The sequence below is a fragment of the Anolis sagrei genome, chromosome 4 (genome assembly GCF_037176765.1).
Source record: "Anolis sagrei isolate rAnoSag1 chromosome 4, rAnoSag1.mat, whole genome shotgun sequence".
In the NCBI taxonomy this organism is placed as follows: Eukaryota; Metazoa; Chordata; class Lepidosauria; order Squamata; family Dactyloidae; genus Anolis; species Anolis sagrei.
In genome coordinates, this window is record NC_090024.1 from 239,043,209 (window position 1) to 239,055,896 (window position 12,688).

The following is a 12,688-nucleotide window of genomic DNA, read 5'->3' on the forward strand; positions in this document are numbered from 1 at the left end:
GCTCAACATGAACATCCCTTGCTGCTAATTGGCCATTCCCCATTGTTGCTTAATGACTGCTGTTTAATGCCTCATAAGTAAAGGTAAAGGTTTCCCTTTGACATTAAGTCTAGTCATGTCCGACTCTGGGGTAGTGCATATCTTGCTTTCTAAGCCGAACAGCCGGCGTTGTCTGTAGATGCCTCCAAGGTCATGTGGCCTGCATGGCTGCATGGAGCACCATTACCTTTCTTCCAGAGTGCTAACAATTGATATACTCACATTTGCATGTTTTCAAACTGCTAGATTAGCAGAAGCTGGGGCTAACGACGGGAGGTCACATCACTCCCTGGATTTGAACCGCCCACCATTCAGTCAGCAAGTTCAGCATCTCAGTGGTTTAACCCGCTGCGCCACCAGGGACTCAATGTGTCATATACTCCAGTATTCAATGTCTCATATACTCCAAAAACATTGTGGTTTGCTGTGTGCTGTTGCTGGGTAGACTGCTTCAGGACCAGGCCACATAACCTTAATGCTGGACATCTAGACCACAACATCCAAAGTCCTGTCTTTATTTTGATTTTACCTCCATTCTTTAATCCAAACCAAAAAGAGGAAGGTTTTCCCAATACCAGAAAGTCCATGCACAAACCCAGTCCAGATAATAGCTTCTCAAACCAGGAGAGGAAGTCAAATCAACTAACACCTTTACAATAGTCATACTGGCCTAAGAAAGGAGCAATGCACGACAACAAGAGTGTTGCTCTGACTTTAGGAAAAGCTCAGCAATAGACTCCATAACTTTGCAGATTTTTAAGTCTCCAAAGGTACTACCGGCAATACAGGAAGTAAATAGAAAACTAGTATATAAGAATAGATATCTATTTTTTCATTTCTTCCTCCTCACCTGTCCTCCGCCACTTCTGGCCCTCATCTCATCCAAGAACTGCATCTTTAAAACGACCCTGGGGTCCAGGCGAGGTGGAAAAGGAAGGCCTGTGATGATAACCCCTCGCCCGTTCGTATCAGCAAAATCCAAACCCTCACTGGCCTGAAGAAATTTTTGAAGAGATTGCCAGATTAGTTTGTTTCAGGATAAAAAAAGGATTGCAGGAACACACCAAAGGGGCTTGCAATACTTTTACAACTGACAGATGTATTTTAGTGCATTTTCAGTTATCAACAAGTATTGTTGGTAAGGACAAACTTTTGCAAAGTTCAAGGTTAACATATCTTTTTGTACCCTCTTATATTCAGAGAAACCTATCATCGTTTGTCTTATATTGGCTCTTTAGTGTTTGTATTTTAATGGTAACAACTATTTGAAAAGCTTGATGTGCAACCCAATATAACTTCTTTTTCTGTTTCCCGGAAACACACACGCACACAGATATAACTAGACTTGTGTTGTAAATGTTTTCAATTTTGAGAAATCACTGTGTCAACTATTTGCCATGAGTCAGCCATACAGTCTCCAAATGCAGCTGGGATAGGAATTATGGGACCTTTCAGATTTTCTTTAATGGCAATGTATGTAATTTATTCTTTGTTTAACCGCACATTTCTTTCCAAAACACTGAGTTTTCATGCTTTATTATGTAGCTGGCTAAAGGCTGGATGGAAAAAGTTTTTGGAAATGAAGTACTGCCAATGAGTGAGTAAGAGATATCATCTTTATAAATCATTAGCATTAGGAAGAAAAATAGTGCCTATACTAGAGCAGTAGTGTAAAAAGGACAGGCTGCAGTCTAAGAAGAGGCTTGCTGGACAATCCTGCATCCTTTTTCCCTCAAGAGAAGGCATAAATTAAGGTAGTCAGCTACATGGACCCAGAACACATTAAGTACATTTATTTATTTATTTGAAACATTTATATCCTGCTTTTCTCAGCCCGAAGGGGACTCAGGGCGGAGCACAACATATACATGGCAAGCATTCCATACCAAAACATAACAAAAAATACACACAAAACTAAAATCAGAATATATCTAATTTAAAATAAATCATCATGCTGGCCCTATTGCACTGTCCCAAAGGCTTTGTCCCACAGTCAGGTATTTACCATCTTTCTGAAGGACAGGAGGGAGGGGGCTGATCTGATCTCACCAGGAAGGGAGTTCTATAGCTGGGGGGCAATCACTGAGAAGGCCCTTTCTCTCGTTCCTGCCTGTGACGGTGCCTGCCTGGCTGCCTGTGACGGTGGCAGGACCCAGAGCAGGGCCTCCCCAGAAGATCTTAGTCTTCGTGGTGGTTCGTAAGAGGAGATGCGTTTGGACATGTAAACTGGGCCAGGGCCATTTAGGTCTTTATAGGCCAAAGTCAGCACTTTGAATTCTGCCCGGTAGAAAACAGGCAGCCAGCGGAGCTGATGTAACATGTGAGTTGTGTGCTCCCTGTATGCCGCCCTAGTTATTAACTTGGCAGCCTCTCATTGAACTATTTAAAGCTTCCAGTCTTCAAAGGCAACCTCACTTAGAACACATTGGCCAAGTCTGACTTCCCAAGGTACGGGCGCAACTGGTGCAAAAGTTTTAATTGTGCAAAAGCCCCTTCTAGCCACCGCCACACCCTGAGGTTCCAGATTCAGCAATGAATACATTTCTCATGTACATTACTAGGGGGTCCATTTTCTTTAGAGAGTTAGAGCTGTACAATTTTTTTTCAAATTGTTCCAGAAAGCATAAGTTTTCAGGCTTCAATGAAGTTTATCACAGATGAAAGGAGTGGCAGGCAAGATTCCTGGAAGGCGGCTGATCGAATGCTATCAGTCTTTCCGTAAAACACGACTTTCTTAAGAAGTGCTTCAGGATGCTTTCTTGGCCCAGGCACGGGCGTGCTCCAGATTAAATTCAACAGGACGCTTAACTTCCAGCAGGGCAAAGCAGTTTCTTGGAAACTATGTCAGCTTTCTTTTTTGAGTGTGAAAGAACAACAAGTTGCTGCTTCAGAGAGCAGAACTAAGTCCAATGGTTTAAAGCTACAAGAGGGCAGATTTTGCTTGAACTTTAGAAAAAAACATCTTGACAGTGAGAGTGGTTTGGCAATGAAGCAATTCTCTAGAGAAGTAGTCAGATCTCCTTCTTTAGATGTTTAGAGGCTAGAGAGCTGCCTTCTGGGGATGCTCTAGATCAGGCCTGCACAACTTGTCAGTAGTAAGGGGCCTAAATTAGATATGTTAAGCTTCTTGGGAAAGTAGTACCTTACTTTCCAGGTAAGGTATAATAAATGGTGAATTTGGATTTTTTGTATTGTTGTGTGCCTTCAAGTCATTTCAGATTTAGGCCCTGGACCTTAGGGAAGGCTGAGCGAAGGAAGATAGATGCTTTTGAACTGTGGTGTTTGAGGAAAGTGCTGAGAGTGCCTTGGACTGCGAGAAGATCCAACCAGTCCATCCCCCAGGAAATAAAGCCCGGCTGCTCATTGGAGGGAAGGATACTAGAGACAAAGTTGAAGTACTTTGGCCACATCATGAGGAGACAGCAAAGCCTAGAGAAGACAATTATGCTGGGGAAAGTGGAAGGTAAAAGGAAGAGGGGCTGACCAAGGGCAAGATGGATGGATGGCATCCTTGAAGTGACTGGACTGACTTTGAAGGAGCTGGGGGTGGTGACGGCCAACAGGGAGCTATGGCGTGGGCTGGTCCATGAGGTCACGAAGAGTCAGAGACGACTGAACGAATGAACAACAAAGCGACCCTCCCACTGAGTTTTCTTGTCAATATTTATTCAGTGAAATTGCCTTTTTCTTCCATCTGAGTGCATGAGAGTGTGACTTGCCTGAAGTCATCCGATGAGTCCAGAGCCATAGTCTGAGGTCCAAATCACTACAACACGCTTTCTGAATTCTTCCTGTTTCCAACATACTTTTCTTTCTCTTTCTTCCTTCCCTATTTCCTATCTACCTTTCTTTCTTCCTTCCTTCTTCTCTTCCTTCCTTCCTTCCTCCCTTCTTTCCTAGCTCTCTTTTTCCTACTTCTCTTTAATTTCCTTTCTTTCTTTTCTTCCCTCCTACCTCCTGCCCCTTTTCCTCCCTTCTTTCCTGTGGGTAGGCAGAAGCTTTGGATTCAAGAAGTGCTCAATGGGCCTTTTTCTTCCTAGCCTCTTTGGCATTGTAAGCTTTCCCCAGCGCCTGGAGCTTCCCAGACAAGGGACTTAGTTTTCTTTGAAAGAGAGGCAACAGCCTCCTAAGCTGAATGCTTCATGGCGATCTGCATCAAAGGCAGGGCGGGCTTCCCCGAGGTAGAAGCAGGAGCAGACTTCGATGCACCTGTATCCATATGGGATCCCGAATGGGGAGTGTGACAAAAACTGAGGGGTTTTGGTGGCAAACGTGCCTTATATAGCCCTGCGATGGTGGGCAGAATTATTGCCAAAACTTTTCTACCTAGACCAGTGGTTCTCAACTTGTGGGTCCCCTGGTGTTTTGGTCTACAATTCCCAGAAATCCCAGCCAGTTTATCAGTTGTTAGGATTTCTGGGAGTTGAAAGCCAAAACATCTGGGAACCCACAGGCTGAGAACCACTGCTCTAGATTACAAACAGTCCTCTGTGCAGACGCAGCATAACCAGTTGTGTGATTTACAGAGACCACGAAGAAGGAATTGTTTTCTCTGCTGTGGGAAAGTAATGGAGGTCCAAGTGACCCCTCACTGAATAATTGTAATGCAAAGTACATGATTTCTGTATTTTGGAATTTTTTTATATAGAATACTAAAAGAAAAGAGCATAACAATCCAAAGCTGTTTTGACATGTTGTACGGGGCTTTTACTATTTTGTGTGGTCTTGCATGTTAAAACAAGAAATACAGTCACAAAATTCTTACTCAAGTTTCATTATTGTTAAGGAGATCTCATGCCAGTACTTTCTGAAGAAAAGGAGTTCATAGAGCACTTTCCCATTTGGATACTTAAAGGGATGACATGCTGGATTCCTCAGCTATAAAGTGACTAAGAACATGCAACCAACCTTCTGACCTTAGATGGGCAAAAGATGGATTGCCATGTGCTCTGAAGTTTCAAGGCCTGCAGGGAAGCTACCTTCTGGTTTCCTTGCTTTCATGGAAAATGATGATAAAGCATGCCTGGCCACTGTGGATAACAATTTGCCCCTGCTAAGTTTGCTACTGTGCTAAGATCTTTCCCAGAGGATCTTCAACAAATCCCACCACCAATACCACATCCCACTCATGGCAATCTCTTCCCAAGAAGCTTTCTGTTTACTGCTGAATTTTGGGCACCTAGTGTAGAAATATTTCCTGAAGCCTCTTAGCTTGCTATTTTTGTTTACTCCTTCTCATTACATGTTATTGCTTATAAAATATGGTTACGGTCCTATTGCCTCACTGATGGTTAATGATGCTTATTTGCAGTTTTGCTGCAAGTTTCAATCTCCCATTAAAGACGAGGTTAACAAATGCTTAAACAGATAACGTTACTGCAAAAATCATCTTTTGTACAGTTCCAGACACGTACCTTCCCTCGGCAGACAGCCAGGAAAACAGCACCGTTAGACTTGGGACAGACAATTTTCTCATAATAGGCATCTATGACCTAAAAGAAAAACTGCATCAATGAAAATTGAACTAAATATCCAGTTTCAATTCTCTCACACAATGCAAAAGCAAGATCTTTGTTTAAATGTTGCATTGACCAAGAGTTAGATAAATAAATGAGACGTGCATTATTCAGCAAACCATGGATCATGAGAAAGCTCTCCTGGCAAGCATTGAGAGACAAAAACTTCCATGGAAGAGAAAACAAAAAAGCAATTAATTCTTGCCAGATTAGGCTCGAGGAAGGATAAAAAGTAACTATAATGTGTTTATAGGCTGGGATACAAATAAACTAAAGGACAAAAAAATGAAGTGGCAGTCAGAATAATTTGACAAACTAAAAAAGAGGCCAAAAAAATCTGACAAATTCAGTGATGGATTTGGGAGTTGAGGTCCAAAACACCTGGAGGGTCAAAGTTTGTCCATGCCTGCAGTAAAGGATGAAGAACATGATGATTAAGGGGTTCTTCTGGCAGAGTACATGGCCCATGTGACTCAGTTCAGGTCAAGTCTCATGCTTCAATACAACTTTTAACACAAGCTCTGTCGTGCTGAGGAGCACAAAAGCCAGAACCAGATGTGGGAGGACAGAGGAAACGAGGGACAACACAGCATGGAATTTGGGCACAGTCCTATGTCTTGTCTAAGGCTGACCTGTACACTCAATACAGCTGCAGCCACAGAGATCAAAGAAGACACCGAACAAATCTCAAATTGGTCTCAGAACAGCCAATGAGAAAAACACTTCCTCCCATGTCCTCGCCAAACATGCCTGTTAACGTGGTGGGACTGAGAGAAAGATCTCCCTTGAGTATCTTAATACTTAAGATGGCTTACATAGGGAGTTGTGGTTTTTCAGATAGGCAGGAGGAAAATGGGAAGTCATGCAAATGAGATTAATCACAACTGACAGCATCTCACGGGCCAAAAATTCGGCCTCTGTTTTGTTTGGCCAAAACTACTCCAAGAGACTGGAGCTCAGGGGAATAAGATTGGAACCCACAGTTTTCTTTCCAAGATGACCAAGAAGTTTGGCAAGTCTTTGGTGGCTGACCTCATCTGCTAAGGAAATCGGTTTGAAAAGGACGGATGCGGGTATGTTTTCTTAACTGCCTTATTTTTAATGCTGTTATTTATTTAATATTTGAATTTTATTTGCACTACAATACATCTCCCATTTCTGCGGGGGCTTACTAGTGAAAGCTCTATTTTGCACTCAGAGTGACAACGGTGTTGGCTACAAACCTCAGTAAATGTTCCTTTGTTTCGCGGTTCCACAAAAATGGGCTTCACTGCTTCAATTTTCTCCACAAAACTGTGGTCCTACAAAAGCAGAAAATGTGTCACACCTCAGAGTAGAACCACCTTGCTTATGACACCAAAGAACACACCAGCGGTAGTCTTTATAGTTTTATTAAAAGAAAAAAAGAAAAAGTTCAAAAAGCAGAAGTATATTTCAAAAGATCAATCCAAGTAACATAGGCAAACAAGATCCATGAAGGCATAGGCAAGGCAAAGTCCCATGAGAACATGACAAAGTCCTGAAATATGAGCATGAAAAGCTGCAAGATAAATCCAAAGCCTCTTGGATGAAGCGTGAAGATGTTCTGACAATAAGGTACATTCAAACAGACTGTTTAATACTCTTGGGCCAACATGAAGGTGTTCCTATGGCCTCGGGCCTCTCTCTCTCGCCTCTTGGCGATCCTGACACTCCTTCGCACTTTCAATTCCAAGCGATCAGCTCTATCTAAACCACCGGCCCCATCAAGGTCAAATCCTTTGTTAGCTGGCTGAGAACTATCTCCCCTTTCCACATCCTCCCTTCTTTCAACAGGCACCTGGCACTCACTCTCAGTAATTTCACTTTCCCCAGCGTCAACCCTTGCTGTGGGAAAGAACTGAACTTCTGCCCCCTGGTCCTGGTCTTCCTCGCTTTGCAACTGACTCTGAATGTGAATCTCATCATCCCCATCCAAATCATCGACACCATCACTCTGTGATTCCAGCTGAGTCACAACAAAATGTCAAAAAGAATACCTACAGGACAAGGAATGTGCATTTTCTCCAGTCAGGAGTGCTTCTTCTTCCCCACCAACAAGAAAGTAGCAATCAAGGAAGCGTGTTACCCCGCCCAAGAATATACAAATGTGAATAAGTGGGTTGCTTCTTGCAAGGGCAGGGGAGTCAAAGACATCAAAGACCTACTCAACTTCCAGAAGTATCTGATATGCTGTTTATGGTGGTGCCCAATGGGGCAGGGCTTCTGCCAAAAACTGCTACATTGATCGCTCTGCACAAACACAAGACTCATTTGTGTGAAGCGGAGAATACGAAGAAGAACTGTGAATGGTGAGATTTGAGCACCATGTACAAAATATGAAATAGTTTCCTTCCATGTTATCTTTCCCTACTATTCACACAGGGTCAGTTCCTAAATCACTAGTATAATATCGGTGATTCCATGTCACAAGATCTAAAGTTAGACCAGTGATCTTTGTGAGCAGGGTAAGGCGTCAGAATACATGGCTTCAGATCACAATGAAATGGTGCCCAAAACAGCAATTGAGCACTTAATCCCAAAGCAATTCACATTTAAATAACGTTGCCATTTAAATTACTTTTGGCTATATTTCAGTGGCTGCAGTCAACATGAATTGTGCTGTGAACTGGGGACTTGTAAAGCCTCAACACTTCTTCTGCTTTGCAATCTTGTAATAAGAGAGAGAAACATATTTTAAGATTAAACAAAAATTGATGTTATCTAAAATATGAAAACTTACTCTCCAATACTCCAGGCTTTTATCCATGACAGGATATGAAGGGAAGAACACAAGCAGCCCATGAGGTATGATTTTCACGAGATTTCCTGCCATAAAGTACATACACATATACAGAAATCAAATTCAGTATAAAAATGGGACACACGGAGTTAATCTGTCAAATTCTATTTTGCTAGGGTCCTTATTTTTCTACTCCTAATTTATTTCTGTCTTCATCTCAGAATGAATGCAAGTAATTTTTCAGTCTGCAGACAAATTCATGAAACCCAAGTCAACTGGCTGACATAAGCTTTCATAGACTTAGCTCTAGTTCCTCATGCAGCTGATGTATCTCAATGCATCTGATAGGACTACAAAAACGTATGCCTCCAATTTCATTTTCTCGGTCTCAAGTATGGATTTCAAACAGAACCACATTCCTGTTCAGATTAAGGTTTCAGAGACACAAACTGAGTATGTTCTCACTAGACAAATTATTTCTGACCCACCCCTAAGCATTGCCTGCTTACAGATCATAATTATCTCTAGTCTACATAACTTCTACTTATCTCTTCTAATATATTCTGGCTGTAGGCTTTGCTCCTGCAGTTCTGCCATCCTCAAATCCACAATCATGTCCATCCCTGAAACTTCTCTGTTTTTCTCTCGCCCAAGATGCCTAGAATCTTTTCCATCATATTTACACTATGCACAGAATCTCTCCCACCCCTTACAAGCTTCTTCCCTTTTCACATATATCCAGGCTATTATACAAAATCAGAGTACGGTACTAACTTTTTTTTACCATTTCCCTGTGCTTGTTCTCCAGGAATTGGGACAAGTACGTATTCAAGGAATCAGTTGCTGCTCTGCACTATGGTTACAACTGTTGTAAGTCAGCCTTTGATCGTGCCTGCACCTGATGTCACTCCGGATTCTGGGCCTGCAAGCCAGCAGAAGATTTCTGGGGATTCCAGGCCTGCAAATCAGCAGGAGATTTTAAGCCCTGAAATTGAGCAGTCTCTGTCTCCAGTATCTAACGCAGTGGTTCTCAACCTGTGGGTCCCCAGGTGTTTTGGCCTACAACTCTCAGAAATCCCAGCCATTTTACAAGGATTTCTGTTAGGATTTCTGGGAGTTGAAGGCCAAAACATCTGGGGACTCACAGGTTGAGAACCACCGATCTAATGAAAGTCCCATTTCAGAAAAACCCACATTCTAGAAAGGGGTCCAGATGTGGGTGAGAAGCTGTTCATTAGGGAAGCAAAGTCAGAGTCAGACATGACTCAGTGTATGAGATTCCAGGTGGGCAGACTAATGAGCTGATAGATACAGTGAACACAGAGCTGCTCAGCAGTTTGAGAAGGTCAAAACGCTCGTTAGCCAAAAAACAGTTATCAGTTTCTCAGGGGAGAAGGCCTGATTTTCTGTTGATATTAACAAGACCAGTGGGCTTTTTTGGCAGTCTGGTCAATGTTGATGTTTGAGGCTACATCTCTTGCCAAGTCAAGCCTGTGAAGAGATTTCTAGTTCCATGTTTCCTATTGTTTGTATTTGATGCTTCCAAGTTTTAAAGACTGTTCCTGAATCTCGTGTTTATGATTTATTCTGCTTTTGTATTCCTGGTTTTTGAAGCTACTCTTGTACCTTGGATTTTGTGAACTATTTACTACATTTAGACTTTAGTTTTTATACTGTTTTGCTAACTGCTTTATACACATAAATATTCTTCAATAAACTGCTTTGCTGATTTTACTTGGACTGGTGTTTGTTGTTAAGCACAGAGGTATTCCCAGCCCTGGAGTACAACAGCAACAGCTTTGTTGCTTGATGCCTAATTAACCTTACAATGGTGATACATTATCTTCTATACTGCTATGGCAGCCACATCCTTAGCTATTGCCTATTCAATTGATTTAACTTCTGGCTGCCTCAGACATGAAATCTGCTTGACTTTTGCAACAAGTACCAGCAAGACAACTCTTTGCCTTACCTATTGTTTTCCCAAGAGAAGAGAGACATTCTGGTGAAAATCTGAAAATAAAATCCAAATAAAAATAAAAATCAGCACCCATTTTAATAATAATAATAATAATAATAATAATAATAATAATAATAATAGAAATAGAAATAATAATAAAACTTTATTTATGCCCCACCACCATCTCCCCAAGGGGACTCAGGGCAGCTTACACGAGGCCAAGCCTGACCATACATACATCAGTAAATCAACACAGCAATAAACAAAAGAAAATAGAAAAAATAAAAATACAATACAAAGCCATTATAAATAACATATCAGCAGTAAAACAAAACATTTAAAAACACAAGGACCCAACACTGAGGGCAGAGCCAAATCTAATAGATTAAAAATTTAAAGCACTGGGTGTGAGCAGCAGTAAAATGAATCTGAACAGGGGGTTTTAGAGGGTAAGGTAGGGTTGATTAACCTAACAGGTAGAATAAAGTGCTTCAGAAGTGCTTCAGTGTCTGTATGCCCCATTCTTTTCCGAAATTCTATCCTAGTTATATTTCACCTGGTCTTGTCCAGCATTATTTTTAAATTTTAACTATTACATTTGGCCCAGCCATTGGTTTTTAAATGTTATTGTGTTATTGTCGATGTTTACTGCCTATTTTTTGTTTATGAGTTTTATTTCATTGTTTTGTATTACTGTTGTTGTTTTTTTTGCTGATGTACTGTGGGCTCGGCCTCATGTAAGCTGCACCGAGTCCCTTGGGGAGATGGTAGTGGGGTATAAATAAAGTATTATTATTATTATTATTATTATTATTATTATTATTATTATATTCAGAAGACATTTTGCAGAGAATTGGTCAGAACAGGGAATTATTGTTTATTCAGGGAATTATTGTTTATTTTAGGAAGTATTTACAATTGCCCAATGCATGACCATTACCAATGGAACTAAATTCGTCATACTATTTAATCTACCACAATTACTGGCACATCTACCTTATCATGTTGTTCTAATCTCCTATCCAAGACTGAAAAACTGAATAAACAGGCGCCTACAACTTCTCAGAATATGCTTCCCCATCTTCATTGGGAAACTTGTTTGAAAGTTATAAAATCATTATAAAACAGGGTCCTTTAACTAGACAAAACAAAATAAGGAGGAAAGGAATGCAACGTCTTGCATGTCTCTTGAGAAGAACCATACTAATGTTTTCTGCGGAAGGACTGCTTGATCTCTGGCTTCAGATGTACATTATCATGTGGCAAACAGCAAATTTATCCAACATTCATCTACTATTTACCCGTTTGCATCTGTTTCCCTTATCTGGTTTCGTGACCCTTCAGATGCTGTTCTCCAGATCCAGAAAAGTCTACTTTTTCATCTGTGAAGCCTTCCCCTTAAGTGTTTATAGAAGAACCTCTTCAAAGAATCCTTTTAGCCTCAGTTCCTCCACAAATCCACTCCAATCCTCTCTTATCTTTCCTCGGTTACTATCTGGTACAGACTATTATTTTATCAGGAACTCAATTTTTTCTATACACCGTAAAACAAACAGGACCAGAGAAACAGAAAGATAAGTGCTACATTATGATTACAACTCATTCCACTTTATTTTCTGTTCAGCGCTTCACGTATTGCTACTGAGCAGCAGTGAAAAGCAGGAGGATTATTCTAAACAAGCATTCCTAGGATTATTTTATGGTAATATATGGCTTATAATTTTAGGTAAGACTGCCTGGAGGCCACTACAGCTACATCCATCACAAAATATTTTGGAGTGTCAATTACCAGCACTGGAGAAGATCAAGTCTGGCTTCTAATTCTATCAGATGCCATTGGGTATCTAAAGCATAAGTGGGGCAACTGTGGCTTACCATGTTTTAAGACTGAACATTGCTGTAATTTCTCATTTTTACTATATTGTGCTAGAGCTGCTGATGTTAGGTTGAAAACATCTGGAAAGTCACAGCTTTTTGGCTCCTAAAGTCACAAAGGATAAAGTGCAGAGGCTGCCTAAAAGTGAACAAACATTGAAAAGATGTATTGCCGAAGGCTTTCATGGCCGGAATCACTGGGTTGTTGTAGGTTTTTTCAGGCTATATGGCCATGGTCTAGAGGCATTCCCTCCTGACATTTCGCCTGCATCTATGGCAAGCATCCTCAGAGGTAGTCAGGATGCTTGCTCACTACCTCTGAGGATGCTTGCCATAGATGCAGGCAAAACGTCAGGAGAGAATGCCTCTAGACCATGGCCATATAGTCCGAAAAAACCCATTGAAGAGATGGCCAATTCTAGGGTCGGGCTGGTAATACAACTGATTAATCAGCTGCAATAAATCACTGCCAACTGAAAGGTGGCAATTTCGAAGCCTGAGTCGGGGTTGAGCGCCTGACTGTTAATAGCTGTTTTT

General features: G+C 41.2%; 1 protein-coding gene across 1 annotated transcript in view; it reads right to left on the minus strand.

Annotated features, from left to right (window-relative positions):
- Positions 1-12,688, minus strand: part of RTEL1 (regulator of telomere elongation helicase 1) — a 90,228-nt gene that overhangs the window by 36,975 nt on the left and 40,565 nt on the right. Inside the window, exons 19-23 of the mRNA XM_067468258.1 lie at positions 10,289-10,329; positions 8,317-8,402; positions 6,779-6,856; positions 5,454-5,531; positions 890-1,033 (exon numbers count right to left, since the gene is read on the minus strand). Of these exons, the coding sequence (XP_067324359.1) occupies positions 890-1,033; positions 5,454-5,531; positions 6,779-6,856; positions 8,317-8,402; positions 10,289-10,329 (427 nt within the window). The remainder of the gene's footprint in view (positions 1-889; positions 1,034-5,453; positions 5,532-6,778; positions 6,857-8,316; positions 8,403-10,288; positions 10,330-12,688) is intronic.